The sequence below is a fragment of the Trachurus japonicus genome, unplaced genomic scaffold (assembly GCF_045865225.1).
Source record: "Trachurus japonicus isolate A0001 unplaced genomic scaffold, Traja_1.0 AP031097.1".
Lineage (NCBI taxonomy): Eukaryota > Metazoa > Chordata > Actinopteri > Carangiformes > Carangidae > Trachurus > Trachurus japonicus.
In genome coordinates, this window is record NW_028221230.1 from 43,011 (window position 1) to 60,876 (window position 17,866).

The 17,866-nt window shown below is 38.7% G+C and overlaps 4 protein-coding genes across 4 annotated transcripts; all 4 read left to right on the plus strand.

Annotated features, from left to right (window-relative positions):
• The first annotated feature begins 2,044 nt into the window (after positions 1-2,044).
• Positions 2,045-3,127, plus strand: LOC146959767 (G protein-coupled receptor 4-like). Its single transcript, XM_085772924.1, has 3 exons — positions 2,045-2,227; positions 2,323-2,510; positions 2,620-3,127. Exons 1-3 carry the CDS (start codon positions 2,045-2,047, stop codon positions 3,125-3,127), a joined length of 879 nt encoding a protein of 292 aa, XP_085629050.1.
• A 3,019-nt stretch (positions 3,128-6,146) lies between these two features.
• Positions 6,147-7,309, plus strand: LOC146959768 (G protein-coupled receptor 68-like). Its single transcript, XM_085772925.1, has 3 exons — positions 6,147-6,305; positions 6,439-6,626; positions 6,802-7,309. Exons 1-3 carry the CDS (start codon positions 6,147-6,149, stop codon positions 7,307-7,309), a joined length of 855 nt encoding a protein of 284 aa, XP_085629051.1.
• A 1,997-nt stretch (positions 7,310-9,306) lies between these two features.
• On the plus strand, positions 9,307-16,067 carry LOC146959769 (uncharacterized). Its single transcript, XM_085772927.1, has 4 exons — positions 9,307-9,419; positions 14,691-14,904; positions 15,281-15,468; positions 15,566-16,067. The coding sequence occupies exons 2-4, from the start codon at positions 14,704-14,706 to the stop codon at positions 16,065-16,067; spliced, it is 891 nt and encodes a 296-aa protein (XP_085629053.1). The 5' UTR covers positions 9,307-9,419; positions 14,691-14,703.
• On the plus strand, positions 11,416-12,555 carry LOC146959770 (G protein-coupled receptor 4-like). The gene is made up of 3 exons (XM_085772926.1): positions 11,416-11,595; positions 11,738-11,928; positions 12,024-12,555. The coding sequence occupies exons 1-3, from the start codon at positions 11,416-11,418 to the stop codon at positions 12,553-12,555; spliced, it is 903 nt and encodes a 300-aa protein (XP_085629052.1).
• Positions 16,068-17,866: the final 1,799 nt, after the last annotated feature.

Below are 17,866 nucleotides of genomic sequence, written 5' to 3' on the forward strand. Positions count from 1 at the left end.
GTGATAACACAATTATTGTTAAAAAATATTGTTAGAAACAAGGTCAAATAGAAAATGGAAGAGGAAATGTAAGCAAATGAGACAAGACAGAGACTGATGCTTCTGACGTTTCAACAAGACGTTTAATTGTGGCTTCACCTGCTGTGCTGCACTGTGACAGCTTCAAGAAATATCTATAAAGCTATATCTTTTTCTGTTTTCTGCATGTTTAACTTTCTCCTGTTTATAAATAATGTCTAACCAATTGTTGTAAGTTCTTTCTACATTATTTCTTATGAACATACTGTTTGATAATGTTTATTCATTGTAAATTTGACCACCTTTAGCTCTTTACCCACAACTTTCTGATAACATTCCTCTCACTTGAAGGTTGTAATTTGGGCACTTTTAAAAATCTGCTTTTGTATGGATTTGGGGAATTAAATTAATGCATATTTTCACTATAAGTATATAGGAAAACATGGTTTATCATAAAAATGACATTTGTCAGTGTAAAGACAACACTTGTGTTCACTTCGTGAGAAGCAGAGATAAGATGAAGCAGAGATTAGATGAAGAACCTCCTTCGTGCCATATATTGCAGAGTTACTGCATAGTTGTGACCAGACTGACGAGAAATCATGAAATAAACATCCAGGTTATTTTCCACCAGCTTTCAAAGGTAAACTTTCTGCTGCATTATTTCTCTCAATCTATGTCTAACATCATTCAGAAAGGGTCCCTTAATTAATGTTAGTTAGTACATTATTAAGCATTAATTAAGTGTTTACAGATATATTAACAATCATTATTATGTATTACTTAAGATTAGGAAATACATTAATTAATGTAGCCTATTAGTAAGCAGTTAATTAATGTTTACTACTCAAAGTTAGTTAATAAATTATTAATTAATAATAAAAGTTGAATAATCATTATCTATGCATTACTCAGCATTAATTAACACATTAGTTTATATATTAATGCTTAATAATGTACTAACTAATGTTAATTAAGGGACCCTTATTGTAAAGTATTACCAAACTGTGGAGTTATTTATACAGTACAGGACCTGGACTGTTTTTTTCTGTTTTTCCTCTCTCTTGCCTTATGCTTTTGGGATTTGGGCTAATATGCTGTTTTTTGTTTTGTTTTGTTTTAATTTTACACTGTAGCTACTGCAGTTGTCTGTAAGGTTGGTAGGTAATCAATGTTTGACTATTGTAATATTGATACTAAGCATGTTTATTAAAATACTTTGTTACAGTTATCATTGGGAGATATCCTGAAACAGTGAAAGTATAACCAATATAGACACAGCCCTAAAATTTCACCATACTTTTGACTAATGATTCACTTTAAATTCAAAATTATCATTTCAGTAGTGCGTAGTGAAGGATTTGGGAGTAGAGGTTGGTAATGTTTACCATTATGAAACACAAAACACATCAGCAGACACTCAAGATTGAGTGGATTAGATTAAGATTGCGATGTCTGATTCAGAGCAGTCGCTGCAACCAACCAGAGAGATTTTAACAAGATGGTGGTAAAGAGAGGAAACGACTCAAGATGGTTAAGGATTACGGTGGCCATGAGGGCTCAACACACTGCAGCATGCAAACACACCAACAAACTAAAGAGCTGGAAAACAACATCATTAATTTGACAACACGTGTGCTGAAGAACTCACAATACAACAGAGGTTTTTCTGGGGACACAGAAGTTTTTGCAGTTAACAGTTTTTGCAGTGCATGCATCGTCAGCTGTGAAGTTGTTTCCTGAATTGTAGTGTGTTTGTGTGCATGTGTTATTTTAAGCTGCAGTATGTTGATCTCACAGGGCCACCGTAGAAGACGGTTGCTGAGCCCACATGGCACAGGGAGGAGGGAGAATGAGAATTTCTTTGTTTACGAAAAGAAAATTTTATTTCCACCATCTCAAATGAAGTGAATTCAAACAACTGTATTTGTGTGAGCAGCACTTCACAGCGTTAGTGTCATTACTGAACAGTACGAAGTGAACATCAAGATGTTCTACTCTCGAACAACAGGTTTCACACTGAAGAATGGAAGATTTCTACATTAACAACATCTCGCTGCACGAAGGCTACAACAACAACATCAATTATGACAATGAAAACAACACCATCACCCCCATCAGAGATGAATGGATGGATGTGGTAACGTGCATCATCATCAGTATCGGCCTCCCACTGACCCTAGTTGCCATCTATGGACTTTACTCTCAGGTGAGAACTCAGTGCATCAACAAGATAAAAACATGTCATTAGTTCACAACATGTTTCCAACCACTGTGTTTACTCTTCTCAATGTTTTCCTGCAGGTCAGAGATGGTCAGGTGGCTCCGATCTACATCATCAACCTTCTCATTTCTGACATCATTCAACTCTGCTCCCTGATCGTTTATGTGGCAAAACCTCAGAATTTCATCAGCGATGGAATCTTCAATTCAATTTACATATATAGTCTGACGGCCAGTGTTGGATTCATGGTGTGTGTTTCCCTGGAAAGGTAGCTATCGGTCTACTCAGTGTGTGTGTAGCTTCTTTCTGTCTGAACATTTTATTTCATCATAATTCAGATGCTCCACAAAGACGATGTGTGTGTCTGTGTATTACAGGTATTTGGTCATCGCCTGGCCGCTGTGGTACCGCTTCAGAAGAAACATCAAGACCTCTGTTGTGATCTGTGTCGTGGTCTGGATCCTTCCTCTTATCCTTCTCCTACCCGCCTCTATTGGTAATGCCTCAAATTTTATCCCTGGTGTCTTCCACCTACTTCCTTTCCCTCTGTTCATATTCTCCCTGTTTAGGACCATTAAAGCTCTGTCTGCAGCCATCAGTGTCCCTCCTGATGAAAAACTACGAATTGTGGCCATTTTGGTTTTGGTGCTACTTATTTACACACTGTTGTTCCTGCCCATCATCATTGTGTTCCTTGTAGAAGAAGCAAGGAATCATTACACCTTTGTAGATGTTGCTGAACTTTTGCTAGAGCTAAGTCCTCTTGCAGACTTGTTTCTGTATGTTTTCAGTAGGAAAGGAGCTGCAGACAAGTTTTTGGCCTGTGTGTGTCATTACAGGATGAACAGTGACACTGATATCAGCATGAATGATATCAACTTATAGAAAGTTGCTCCATGTAGACAGAGAAAGAAGGAAAGAGGAATTCACTAAGCATATTCATTCTGCCATTATAACCACATCTATCTTTATTTGTCTATTTTTCTGATTCTCTTACAAAGTTATAAAGAGTTTCCAACTAGAACTGTAGTTTTTGTCGTAAGTTCTTTCTACATTGTTTATTAATAAACGAAACAATATTCAGCTAGTTTGTCTTTGTTCATTTTAAATTTGAGCACCTTTCCTCACACTCCTTTCTGACAACATTTCTCTCAGACAAATCCTACTTGTATTTTGTCATCAGGGCAGCTTTATTCTAACTATAATAAAAACAACAGTGGAAGACAAAGACACAGAGAAGCAAAGCAGCTACACTTTATTGCAAGTTTCTAGTTTTTAACATGAATGTGACTCCCAGAAATGATTTAACTAGAAAACTAAATCTGTCTTCCTCAGTAGTGAAGATTAGATGAGGCTGAGATCACATCATTAAGGACCTCCCTCATGACTTATCATGCTGTGTTGCTCAATTACACATTATTAGACTGTGTGGATTTAAATGAGAAACAACAGACTCTGCTAAAAGAAACTCATCCAGGTTGTGATCCAGCAGCTTTCAAAGGTAAAGTTTCTGTTACATCATTTATCTCATTTTATTTATAACCTGATGAAAACAGTAAAGTTATTAAGAGTAAAGTCTCTTCTGCTTTAAAGACCAGTGAACTGAGGTTGACAGCTTGAGTATCATCACTGAAAAATGTCAGGTCGACATTAGAAACTTGCTCTTCTCTCAAACAACAGGTTTCACACTAGAGAATGGAGGCAAGAGGCAACACGAATATTGTTGTTATGTATGTATGTATGTTATGTTACAGGACAACAGATGGAAATTAGCGGCTCCACTAAATCTGGTGCAGCCATCTTTTTATTGTTTTCAATAACTAATGTCACTGCACACTGTCCTTTTTAAATAAATAAATGAAAAAAAAAAAGATAAGGTAGAAACAGCACCCTCCCACACATGTGGTGTTGTGCATCATCATCAGTATCAGCCTGCCCCTAGTGGCCATCCATGGACTTTACTCTCTGGTGAGAACTCAGTACATGACTGAGGAAGAGTTTCATGACAAATTAAACTTCATCAAGACCTCTGCTGTGGTCTCTGTCATGGTCTGGATCTCTCTTTTAGTATTTGGCCTTGTTTACTGTTTCACGACTATTATTCCAGAAACATCACCTATGCACTTACTGTATTTTCCTCCTCCCCCTCCCTCTGTTCATATTCTTCCTGTTTGGGACCTTTAAAGCTCTGTCTGCAGCCATCAGTGTCCCTCCTGATGAAAAACGACGAATTGTGGCCATTTTGGCTTTGTTACTACTGATTTACACACTGTTGTTCCTGCCCAGCATCATTTTGGTCCATTTTTGGTCAGGTATAACAGGGACGTCTGGTATCTCTCTTTTCTTTTCATAAAGCTCAGTCCTCTTGCAGATGTATTTCTGTATGTTTTATTAAAGGGACAGTATGTAGCTTATTTGGCTTTTTATTAGCAAAAATCAAATATTGCTTTCACAAAGTCAAATCATAACCGCATACAAATGAAAGCCGTCTCGTAGCACAGAATAAGTTGTTTATGAATACATAGGTGGTAGGTGCACCCACCACAGGCTGTCGTGTTGCATCGCCATCTTTGAATACAGTAGGCTATGCAAAATTGGACAAACCTGGCTCAAACGCACTACTGAGTGTCTGTGCTTGTGCCCCCGGAGGATGATCGACGTAGTTGTTTTTGTTTTTTTCTGCCGTTACAAAACACTCAGGGTGCTAGTTAGCATTAGCAGCTAGGCTACATCTTACAATGTTGAACTGTTCTTATACAAAGTGCAGCCAAACACCAGGCTGAAGAGAGAGGGACAGCAGAGGCTCTGACAGCTGTGGAGCTGCAGCTGAACCGGCAGGAGAGCACAGCGACTCAAGTCCTTTTTCTTTTCTTTTTTAGCAACGCCGTATAGTTACAGCTGATCATACCGTATCTATGTCCGAGTACGTTGTCCTCTGATCTTCCTTCATGGGACGGCACTGCGTAACTGGCACATCCTGTAAGTCCTCCTGTGTAACTTTTTGCAGTGAAATATGACTGAAGGCACGAGTGGAAGTCTGCCCGTGTGCTAAAAAAAAAAAAAAGATTAAAAACCTTAAGTAATTGGTCAGAGATACTGTTAGCAGTTAGCGGTTAGTTTGCTAACGTGTTTGTCCTCGGCGGCCACCGTCACTTTGCAGACGGGAGGGATGAGTGAGTGAGCGCTGCAATCTAGAATCTGAACGCTGGATGTCACGGTTTAGCCCCAATACTACATACTGAGGCTTTAAAGGACTTTCTTTTCTCTTTTTTTTCTTTCTTTCTTTCTTTCTTTTTTTTTTTTTTACTAAAAATGACCTCAGCAGTATGAAGAGAAAAAACACCCCTGTTCACTTCCTAAAATGCAGAAGACGACGAAGAAGAAGAAGAAGAAATTAGATTACCTTCATGATAAAGCAAATTGTTGCATTACACGAGACCAGATTGATCCAGACAACAAGGGAAATATCCAGGTCGTTTTCCTCCAACTTTCAAAGGTAAAGTTTGTGTCATAGTATTTCTTACAATCTATTTATAACCTCATTCATGAAAACTGTTAAATTATTGATGACCACTGACTGCAGTCACACACACACACACATCAATAGGCTATATGTATTTATATGTGTGTATATGTATTGAAAGTCTTGATGTCTAATTAAGAGGATGAGTGGGTTATTGATATTATCATTAGTAACAAAAGAAAGTAACTGAGACATAACCTACAGAAACATTCACAAACAAGAAGCCTGACATACGTTTCCCCCTCAATCAGCACACTGTGTGGTTAGCTGGGGGCTATAACTAGGCTACAGGTGTCGCAGTCACACACGCGCACATGCACACACACACACATACACACATAAAGATGTTCTACTCTCAAACAACAGGTTTCACACTGAAGAATGGCGGATTTCTATAACAACACCTCGCTGCACAAAGGTTACAACGCCTCCATCAACCACAACTGGGATGAAGAACTTGAGTTTACTGTGGTAACGTGCATCATCATCAGTATCGGCCTCCCACTGACCCTAGTGGCCATCTATGGACTTTACTCTCAGGTGAGAACTTAGTTCATGACTGAGGAAGAGTTGCATGACAAATTCATATGAGTGCAGTTTTCAGCAGAACAAGATAAAAACATGTCATCAGTTTCCAACCACTGTGTTTACTCTTCTCAATGTTTTCCTGCAGGTCAGAGACGGTCACGTGGCTCCGATCTACATCATCAACCTTCTCATTTCTGACATCATTCAGTTCTGCTGCATGATCGCTTATGTGGCAAAACCTCACAATTTCATCATCAAAGTAATCTTCAGTGTAATTCACACGTATGGTCTGACGGCCAGTGTTGGATTCATGATGTGTGTTTCCCTGGAAAGGTAGCTATCAGTCTACTCAGTGTGTGTGTAACTTTCTCTGTCTGAACATTTTATGTTATTGTTACGCGTCCTTGGGTGTCTTGAAATGCGCTATATAAATCAAAACTATTATTATTATTATTTCATCATAATTCAGATGCTCCACAAAGACGACCTGTGTGTCTGTGTATTACAGGTATCTGGTCATTGCCTGGCCGCTGTGGTACCGCTTCAGACGAAACATCAAGACCTCTGTTGTGGTCTGTGTCGTGGTCTGGATACTTCCTTTTATCCTTCTACCCGCCTTTCTTAGTTATGTCTCAATGTTTATCTTTGGTCTCTTCTTCCTCCTCCCCCTCCCTCTGTTCATCTTCTCCCTGTTTGGGACCATTAAAGCTCTGTCTGCAGCCATCAGTGTCCCTCCTGATGAAAAACGACAAATTGTGGCCATTTTGGTTTTGGTGCTACTTATTTACACACTGTTGTTCCTGCCCTTCAGCATTGGTATCCTTGCAGTAAAAGAAATGAGCCGCCATGTTACCTTGATATTTGTTGCTGTACTTTTGTTAAGGCTCAGTCCTCTTGCAGACTTGTTTCTCTATGTTTTCAGCAGGAAAGGAGCTGCAGACAAGTTCTTGGCCTGTGTGTGTCATTGCAGGATGAACAGTGACACTGATATTAGCATGAATGATGTCAATTTATAGAAAATTGCTCCATGTAGACAGAGAAAGAAGGAAAGAGGAATGTCTCACTAAGCATATTCACTCTGCCATTATAACCACATGTATCATTTTTCCATCTGTAGTAAGTAGTAAGTTCTTTCTACATTGTTTATGTAATAAACAAAACAACATTCATCTTGTTTATCTTTGTTCGTTTTAAATTTGAGCACCTTTCCTCTCACTCCTTTCTGACAACATTTCTCTCAGACAAATCTTACCTGTATTTTGTCATCAGGGCAGCTTTATTCTAACTACAATAAAAAACAACAGTGGAAGACAAAGACACAGAGAAGCAAAGCAGCTACACTTTATTGCAAGTTTCTAGTTTTTAACATGAATGTGACTCCCAGCAATGAATTCACTAGAAAACTACTGTCTTCCTCAGTGGTGAAGATTAGATGAGGCAGAGATCACATCATTAAGGACCTCCCTCATGACTTATCATGCTGTGTTGCTCAATTACACATTATTAGACTGTGTGGATTTAAATGAGAAACAACAGACTCTGCTAAAAGAAACTCATCCAGGTTGTGATCCAGCAGCTTTCAAAGGTAAAGTTTCTGTTACATCATTTATCTCATTTTATTTATAACCTGATGAAAACAGTAAAGTTATTAACAGTAAAGTCTCTTTTGCTTTAAAGACCAGTGAACTGAGGTTGACAGCTTGAGTATCGTCACTGAACAATATCAGGTCGAGATTAACTCATTGAGTGCCAGCCCTTTTATAAAATGGTCAGTGCCATGTGCCAGCGTTTCGGGGCATTTTGAGTAATATTTCAGGTATTTGGATGTCTTTTGGTGTGTCTTTTTGTTACGAAGACAGTTGGTATCCATTTACAACCGTTACATGGACGTGCACTGCTACGCCGAGACCCCCTGTAACTCAGAGAAGCCATGGAGGACTCTGAAACTTCTCCCAGCCCTTAGTCGACATGAGGGTGAGTAGATAATGTGTGAAATTTCAATTTCGGGTGAACTATCCCTTTAAGGAAATGAACCACAGACACGATTTTGGCCTCTGTGTGTGTTGTTGCAGGATGGACAGTTACAGTGATATTGTACGAGCAGATCAACAGCATGAATGTTCACAGGTTGTTAGGCAAAGACAGAAGAAAAAAAAACAGAGGAAGTAAAAGACAAACTGACCAATGAAGCAATGAATTCAGTTACCCTCCATGGCCTTCATTTAATCTTCTAATTTAACTGGATATTATCTGTTTTGTATTTTGTTCTGTTATGTCTTTATTCCATTGCGTTTACTTTTACTTTTCTGTTAAGCAAATTGAATGACCTTTCTGTATAAAATACTGTCGAAATAAATTTGATTTTCCTTTTCTAAATTGTCATTGTTGATTAAATGATTGGATTTCTTCAGACAATTAATCATTGTGCATAGATATATAACATAGTTGATCATCATTGACTCAAACCTAAATAGCTAAAAAAAAAAAAAAAAAAAAAACACTCCTCCACTTCCTAAACACTTTCAATGAATCATCAATTTCGTAATGCTGCTAAATAAAGCAGAGCATAGTGAATCATTTCTCAAGAAAAATGGTGTAAGGTCATCACATTTGGTGAATGATTTTATTAACCATATAGCATAACATAACATACAAACATAAATTAGGAACAATATACAGTACTATACAAACAATTAGGAGCTTAAGGGTAAATATTAAAAAGGTGATGCTTCCTTGTTTAATTAATTTTTCATGTTTGTGATTGATTGCTCTTGCCTTTCAGCTGGAAGAGGTTGAATAATATAAAAAATAATAAAATAAAATAAAAATGCCATCCTGCCAAAGGAATTGATCAATGCTCTACTTGTAGAGCCTGTTTTGAGAGATGATGCTTCAGCAAAGAGCAGAAAGTGGAGCTCTTGTCTCAGTGAAACTATCAGAGATTAGCAACTGTCCAGTACATTTATTATCTCCCCTTTTCAAGAGAGATAAGAAGATGTAGATATTCGATGACAAACCGCCTTCATGACACAAGTTGCAAATTGTTGCATTAGACAAGACCAGACTGACACAGACAAGAAAACAGTCAAGAGGAATATCCAGGTTGTTTTCCACCAGCTTTCAAAGGTAAAGTTTGTTTCACAATATTTTTCTCAATCTATTTATAACACCATTCATAAAAACAGTTATGTTATTGATGGCTATACTGACTGTAGGTGGACAGTAATCTACAGTTAGTGCCTTTTTCCTCTCTTTTACTTTGGATATCATTAACTTGATTTTTTGTGCTGGATGCTGGATTAATAAAAAATAGATATACTTTAGTGTAGTTGTACTGTGTTGGGGCTTTGGTAGATAATCAATGCAAGGCTATCAGAAAGTAATAGAATATTAATATACATATTGTATGAATATCCTATTAGTTTCTGATAGCCTTAGTAAAGTTATCATCAGGATCAACATCCTGAAACAGGAAAAACCCAGTGTTGATAGTGTTGTTCTCTGATTGATAATTAATTTGATAATTATGATCCGAATCATCACATCATCACATATGTATTTATTTTAGGGCTGTCAAACGATTATTTTTTTTAATCGCGATTAATCGCATTTTTTCCATAGTTAACTCGCGATTAATCTCTATTAAAAATATTATATATGGCGCTTTGGACTTTCAACCCTCCAAAGTGTTATAATCTCTAGACAAACAACTTTTAGACCAGACCTAGCAGGCCTAGTACCTAATCATAACACATGATGCATGAAACTCACACAGAATTGAAACGAATTGCATCCAGTGGAAATTGCCCTTTACTTTGCTACGCCTCTGCCTGGCCATGTGCATTTGTTGACAACAGAAGCCGTCAAAAAATCAATACATCGCCACGTGCATTTGTTGACAACCGACAATGTCAAAAAAATCAATACATGGCCATGTGCATTTGTTGACAACAAAGCCGTCAAAAAATCAATGGATAGAGCTGTGGATATATGTTAGACTGTGTATATTTGTGTAGCAACCAACTTGAAGGTGCCTTACCGCCACCTACTGGACTGGAGGTCCCACACTCCAGTCCTCCAGTCCAGCAGACAGAGGACAAAATGGGCCGCGATTAACCGCGATTAAAAAAATTAATCGCGTTAATTTTTTTAATTAATCTAATCGCGATTAACGCGTTAACTCTGACAGCCCTAATTTATTTACATTTTTGTTGATGCCTGTGGATGTGAATGAATCAGTGTTGTTCTAGTCGTGCTGCCTCTCTGTATTATAACAAATTCAATTACCTCCTCTGCCAATGACACTTGCTCATGGAAAAATAGAGTACATTTATTCTGCATCAACAGCATAAAGAACATGGACTATTCTACAATTATATTCAGTAATGAATTAGTTTTACAATCTCTTTTTAATTTCATTCAGTTATCAGGTGATCACAGTTTGGTTACCTATTTATGGGAAGTTTCTGCTCCATTATATTCAATATAAACACTCAAAGAAACTAATTCCTGCAAGCACCGGATGGTACGTCTAGGTAGGCAGAGCTCGGTGACTGCTTTCTTGTGACGTCACAAAGTCACAGCAAGTCTAGGTTTAAGGCTCAGTTTTTGAGTACAGGCTGTGTTTATTTCTCAATGGACTGAGGTTTTTAAAACATTTACAGTCTTAATATAGACAGTAGACCTGCTTTATCATTACATGTCCTAATTAATATTGATAATTTACTGTGAATAATATTTATTGAAGTAATTTTCTGAATCAGTATTATTTTTAAAGGAGGAGATTAAATTATTTTTTGTTGTTGGGCAGAAAACATGACCTGACTTAATGTTTTTAAACAGTCAAACTGCAACTAGAACATTTTATTTGATGTTAAATGGCCTTTTTAGGGAGGAATGGGAGGAGGGATGGGTGGAGGAGGAGGAATGGGAGGAGGAGAGATGATGTGTGTGTGATCACAAGGCCCGAACTCGAAAGATTTTAGGTTTGTGGGATGACCTCAGTTTTACTCACTAGACCCAAGTGTCTGATTCACCTCACAGCTTTAGTGTTATCGCCCAACGATGTGAGGTCTACATTAAAATACATGCTCTTCTCTCTAACAACACATTTTATAGGAAGATGGAAGATTCCTACATTAACAACTCCGTGGTGGACGAAAGCTACAATAACACCAACATCAAGTACAATCAAACCGACATCAATGTGAAAGCTCTCTTCATCAGGGATGTGGTAATGTACATCATCATCAGTATCGGCCTGCCACTGACCCTAGTGGCCATCTATCAACTTTACTCTCTGGTGAGAACTCAGTTCATGACTGAGGAAGAGTTTGATGACAAATTCATGAGTGCAGTTTTCAGCAGAATAAGATAAAAACATGTCATCAGCTCACAACATGTTTCCAACCACTGTGTTTACTCTTCTCAATGTTTTCCTGCAGGTCAGAAACGGTCACGTGGCTCAGATCTACATCATCAACCTTCTCATTTCTGACCTCATTCAGTTCTGCTCCATGATCGTTGAGGTGGCAAAACCCGGCGATGACATCACTGTCTTATTAATCTTTAAATTTATTTACACGTTTAGTCTGATGGCCAGCGTTTGCTTCATGATGTGTGTGGCCCTGGAAAGGTAGCTCTCAGTCTACTGTCAGTTTTGTTTCAACATTTTATTTCATCATAACTCAGATGCTCCATAAAGACGATGTGTGTGTCTGTGTATTACAGGTATTTGGTCATCGCCTGGCCGCTGTGGTACCGCTTCAGAAGAAACATCAAGACCTCTGTCGTGGTCTCTGTCGTGGTCTGGATCCTTCTTCTTGTCTTTCATATTTGTTACTATTTTGCGATTAGTTCTGAATTCAGACAAATCACCATTGATATTATTTTCCTCCTTCCCCTCCCTCTGTTCATGTTCTCCCTGTTTGGGACCATTAAAGCTCTGTCTGCAGCCATCAGTGTCCCTCCTGATGAAAAACGCCGAATTGTGGCCATTTTGGTTTTGGTGCTTCTTATTTACACACTGTTGTTCCTGCCACTCATCATTTTTTTACTTGTAAAAGAAGAGAGGAATTTCATTTTCCTGTTTGTCGCTGAGCTTTTGATAAGGTTCAGTCCTCTTGCAGACTTGTTTCTGTATGTTTTCAGTAAGAAAGGAGCTGTAGACAGGTTTTTGGCCTGTGTGTGTGGTTGCAGGATGAATAGTGACAGAGATGTCAGCATGAATGATGTCAGGAATTGTGTCTTCTGTCATCCTTAATGGTGAAGATCAGATGAGGCAGAGATCACATGTTAGGCACCTCCCTCGTGACATATTGCTATATTGCATTGCTGCAAAATGCATAATCATTTATGATGCATAGCCTGCAAAGCTAGTTCAGGCAGACAATTCAAGCTGCGCCCATCCTGATCAGCTGTTCAGTCAGGGTTATTTAAACCCTCCAGTTTACCTGCTCATCCCTGGTTATGCTGCTGCTGCTGCTGCTGCTGCTGCTGCTGCTATTTTTCTGCTCTGCTCTGCTGTTGCTATATCTCGTTGCTGCTGCTGCTGCTGCCCACAAAGTTTTGCAAACCCACCACCTCTCTATGATCTGATCCCCTGCAGGGGGTCTGCTTCATTCCCTGTAATGTCTGGCAAAGCAAGTCATTCAGGGAACGAATAACTGAGACAGAGCCTGACACTAAACCTGCTGCATCCATGCTCTATGCTGTGTTTCAGCTTGCCATGCTTACACTCAATGAATTATTTGTTCTCATTTCAGAGTTTTCTGGCTGAACTATAAATCACTGCCTCCCTCTTCCTCAGTAGCAGAGATCACATCATCAGTAACCTCTTTAAAGACATATCAATACATTGCATTAAAGAGTATTATACTGTATGAATGCAGATGTATTTATATACTTTGATTATGAATTGGTTGAATTTTAATAATTTATTGTCGTTATTGTTTTCCCATTCTGTCCATCTAATGGGTTTTTTGTTAATCGTTATGTACAATTCAGTATTCCACAATTTGATGTTTGATGGGACTGAAATGGGTTCTTTCAGGACTTCCTTTATGGTTTTCCCGGTCTTTATTGTATTTTTTTATGATAAAGTTAGCTGATGTTGTTTTTTTTCATTTTTGTCAAAAAGTGTACGTAATAAGTTACTGGGGCTTACCTGTGCATTTTAAAATTGAGCGCACGCTTGTTCAGGGAAATTTTGCTTGTGTGATATATATATAGGAACTTTGAGTTGCTAAGTACTATTTTTTTTTAAGTTTGATAGGTTGAAACATGCCTGTTTCTTTTGTACTGTAAGTTTCATGTATTCATTCTTGAAGGTTTATCTTGCCATATAAATTTGGATATTTTTTCTGTCACAGTTTCTCTATGTCTTTCTCTGCCTACATGGAGCAACTACCTATACGTTGATATCATTCATGCTGATATCTCTGTCACTGTTCATCCTGCAATGACACACCTGTTGGTATGGAATCACTGATTGGGGGGGCGACACGTAGACGAACAGGCAGAAGCAGCACTATTAAGAGGCTAGGGGAAGCTTATAGCCTAAAATTGTCACAAAAAACCCAGAAATAAAATCATGTTTAGTCATGTTTGCAAAGACCGATAGGGGGAGCTCTAGTTGTGGTGCTTAGAGGCCTCAATTTTGAAGGTTCAGCATTTATAGCTCATAGCAAGAATGTCACTCTATTCACAAGAAAGCTATGTCTGTCTTCATTAGTGGTGAAGATTAGATGAGGCAGGACATCTACAACTCAACTGAAAACATAAAACTTTTTTTTTTGTCTATTACTGTAAAAGTTCATGTATGTCATTATTACACTTTAGTTGGAAAAGCAACGTTACTGTAATATTAGCTACTTAAATGTTACCCAAAATGCTTGGAGCTGCCAATTTGCAGGTTGTGTTCAGGGAACTATCAAATTCAAACTATCAATCTTTTTTTAACTTCAACAATATAAAGAGGAAAAAACATCTCTGTTAACTTCCTGTGAGGCGGAGATAAGAAGGAGTTATATTCGATGACAAACCACCTTCTTGACAGAAGTTGCAAACTGGTGCATAAGACAAGACCAGACGATAAAACAGTCAAGAAGACTTTCCAGGTTGTTTTCCACCAGTTTTCAGGTTTGTTTCACATTATTTCTCTTACAGTATCTATTTTTAACCTCATTCATCAAAACTGTAAAGTTATTGGCAACCACTGACTGTAGGTGGACGGTAATATACAGTTAGTGTCTTTTTTCCGCTCTCTTTCCTTTGATGTCATTAACTTAAACTTAGCTCGACTGTGTGTTTGTATGTGTGTTGGGATGACCTCACAGCTTTAGTATTATCACTGAATGATGTGAAGTCCAATTAATTACATTAACTCTTAAACAACAGTTTTTATAGGAAGATGGAAGATTCCTACATTAACAACACCTCAGTGGACAAAAGCAACAATAACAGCAACATCAAGTCAGACGGCAAAAGAAACATCACCGACATCATCAGGAACACTGTGAAAGCTTTATTGATCAGGAACGTGGTGTTGTGCATCGTCATCAGTATCGGCCTGCCACTGACCCTAGTGGCCATCTATCAACTTTACTCTCAGGTGAGAACTCAGGTTGGTGGTTCGAATCCCGCTCTATCCCGGTTGCTGCCGTAGTGTCCTTGGGCAAGACATCTTACCCACCTTGCTCCTGATGGGTCGTGGTTCGCGCCTTGCATGGCAGCTTCCGCCATCAGTGTGTAAATGTGTGTGTGAATGGGTGAATGTGATGTACTGTAAAGCGCTTTGGGTATCATTCAGGTATAGTAAAAGCGCTAAATAAAATACAGACCATTTACCATTTACCATGACTGAGGAAGAGTTTGATGACAAATTCATATGAGTGCAGTTTTCAGCAGAATAAAATAAAAAAAACATGTCATCAGCTCACAACATGTTTCCAACCACTGTGTTTACTCTTCTCAATGTTTTCCTGCAGGTTAGAAAGGATCACGTGGCTCCGATCTACATCATCAACCTTCTCATTTCTGACCTCATTCAACTCTGCACCATGATTGTTGATTTGGCAGCCCCTGCGAATGACGTCATCACACAAACCTTACTTTCAATTTACATGTATAGTCTGATGGTCAGCGTTTCCTTCATGGTGTGCATCGCCCTGGAAAGGTAGCTATCAGTCTACTCAGTGCGTGTAGCTTTTCTCTGTCTGAACATTTTATTCCATCATAATTCAGATGACGATGTGTGTGTCTGTGTATTACAGGTATTTGGTCATCGCCTGGCCGCTGTGGTACCGCTTCAGACGAACCATCAAGACCTCTGTTGTGGTCTGTGTCGTGGTCTGGGTTTTTCCTCTTCTATTTGTTCTACCCATCAGTCTTGGAGTTTATCCTGAGGCAATGGAAATCATCCTCGGTGTCTTCCCCCTCCTTCCCCTGCCTCTGTTCATATTCTTCCTGTTTGGGACCATTAAAGCTCTGTCTGCAGCCACCAGTGTCCCTCCTGATGAAAAACGACGAATTGTGGCCACTTTGGTTTTAGTGCTACTTATTTACACACTTCTGTTTCTTCCTGCCATCATTTTGTTACTTGCAGAAGAAGGGAGGAATAATGATTCCTTCAGTAAACTGACTGTCACTTTAATAATGTTCAGTCCTCTTGCAGACTTGTTTCTCTATGTTTTCAGTAGGAAAGGAGCTGTAGACACGTTTTTGGCTTCTGTGTGTCGTTGCGGGATGAACAGTGACAGAGATCAGCATGAATGATAACACTGTTGTCCTCTGACATGATTCACAACATCACGTCTGACTATACAGTATATTCATTGAAAGCACAACGTTTTGTTTTCTCTTTTTGTCTATTAAAAGTCCATGTATAACTTTATTACACTTAAAGGGACAACAAGGAGTTTTGGAAAGCAAAGTGTTTTCACACTACATTTCCCTTGAGCCTCCGCGTGCACAGTGACATTTTTGGACCGGCACACGACAGACGTCTTGCCAAGAATGTTTTCATTCATCAAGAATGAAAGTTGGAAGTTCGAAGCCGATCAGATACCGTCGTAGTTCCGACCATAAACGCAATTCGGCTAACCCTAACCCATTAACAAGTGTGGGTAGCGGAGATTCATCCACATTAATATGAGACTTTTTTTTATAACCAAATACAAACTCCATGTTCTCCCTTTAAGTCACAAAAGCAAAGTTTATATAATTCTTATAGCTGAGATAATCTGCAGCATCACTCTACCATCTCATTTTTACATTTTTATTTTGTCTGACTTCTGCTTTTTTATTTATTTTTTTACTTTTTCCCCATTTATAAAGAGTTTCAGACTAGAACTGTAGCTTTTGTTGTAAGTACTCTCAACATTATTTTTTAAAATAAACGAAACAGCATACAACTTGTTTCACTTTATTTTTTTGTAAATTTGAGCACCTTTGGAAACCTCCTCCTTCACCACTCCATATGACCATGTGACGAAGACCTCATCACTGCTAATGACATATAAATGGTGATCAGAAACCATATCATTGCCCTCTGTTATTATGGTGAGTGCACGTACTGCACTAGACACATTTTAAAAACATCACATATGAACCCCCCACAGTATCACAAAAAAAATGCACCACAAATTTCATATTACTTATTTTACCGGTGACATCATGGTCCTTCCTTCCTCTATGACAGGGTTCAAACAAGAGCAGCTGCAAAATGCTGCCTTATATGGTGAAAGCAGCTACATGCGCAGCTGGGTTAATGGTCAGCCATACCATGTCCCACTGAGGTGGAGGGGGATTTTGTCTTGGGGTTAATGTAATGTATGTTATGGTGTAACTGAGTGATGTATGTGATGGATTGTGTTTTTGTCCTGTCGTTATGGTGTTAATGTGGAAACGAACTGGGCAGTTGTGGAGGTCAGAAATATAATTTGATGTTCTAATTTGACTTTGGATTGTCTTGGAGAGGGGCTTAGCATTTATAAGGCTCTTGTCAACAAAGCTCTCGAGTGAGTATTGGTGAAAAATGGCCACACGTGGTGAATTAGTGATTTGATTTGTTTTGGCTGTCCTGCCTTCACTCGATTTCTTTTCTTTTTTTGTGACCCTTTTGTGACTGAAGCCATCTTATTTTAATTTCCCCTGAAACAAACACATGCATATTTTTGGGGAATAAATTGTGTGAAAGTAAAAGCCTTTTTTACCTCAAGCAATAAATGTACCATCAAACTCATTGTATCGCTAATATATTTTGTTCATATGTGTTACGCCCCAGAACTTGTTGGGCCAGAGGGGCATAACAATGGACCCAAACAATGACCCAAACACAACGGCACTAAATTAACTAAAAGAGATTTAATACAAAACAAACAAAAGCCAAGATGGGAGGCAGGCAAGCCCAGCAGTCCCCACGCACCCACGCTGTGGAGGGAGCAAGGAGAGGGAGAGGGACACAGACAAGCACAAGGCCGAACCCCTATCGGCCGTAACACCCCCCCCCTTAACACAATGAACAACATGTTACATCAAAACACCATACTATTTATTTATTGCAATATCTTAAA

Excerpts from the sequence above, each read along its gene's own strand:
- LOC146959768 (XM_085772925.1), top strand. The coding sequence starts at position 6,147 with ATGGCGGATTTCTATAACAACACCTCGCTGCACAAAGGTTACAACGCC. Across the intron at positions 6,306-6,438 it reads TCTATGGACTTTACTCTCAG|GTCAGAGACGGTCACGTGGC; the intron begins GTGAGAACTTAG and ends GTTTTCCTGCAG. Across the intron at positions 6,627-6,801 it reads ATGTGTGTTTCCCTGGAAAG|GTATCTGGTCATTGCCTGGC; the intron begins GTAGCTATCAGT and ends TGTGTATTACAG.
- LOC146959767 (XM_085772924.1), top strand. The coding sequence starts at position 2,045 with ATGGAAGATTTCTACATTAACAACATCTCGCTGCACGAAGGCTACAAC. Across the intron at positions 2,228-2,322 it reads TCTATGGACTTTACTCTCAG|GTCAGAGATGGTCAGGTGGC; the intron begins GTGAGAACTCAG and ends GTTTTCCTGCAG. Across the intron at positions 2,511-2,619 it reads GTGTGTGTTTCCCTGGAAAG|GTATTTGGTCATCGCCTGGC; the intron begins GTAGCTATCGGT and ends TGTGTATTACAG.
- LOC146959770 (XM_085772926.1), top strand. The coding sequence starts at position 11,416 with ATGGAAGATTCCTACATTAACAACTCCGTGGTGGACGAAAGCTACAAT. Across the intron at positions 11,596-11,737 it reads TCTATCAACTTTACTCTCTG|GTCAGAAACGGTCACGTGGC; the intron begins GTGAGAACTCAG and ends GTTTTCCTGCAG. Across the intron at positions 11,929-12,023 it reads ATGTGTGTGGCCCTGGAAAG|GTATTTGGTCATCGCCTGGC; the intron begins GTAGCTCTCAGT and ends TGTGTATTACAG.
- LOC146959769 (XM_085772927.1), top strand. The coding sequence starts at position 14,704 with ATGGAAGATTCCTACATTAACAACACCTCAGTGGACAAAAGCAACAAT. Across the intron at positions 14,905-15,280 it reads TCTATCAACTTTACTCTCAG|GTTAGAAAGGATCACGTGGC; the intron begins GTGAGAACTCAG and ends GTTTTCCTGCAG. Across the intron at positions 15,469-15,565 it reads GTGTGCATCGCCCTGGAAAG|GTATTTGGTCATCGCCTGGC; the intron begins GTAGCTATCAGT and ends TGTGTATTACAG.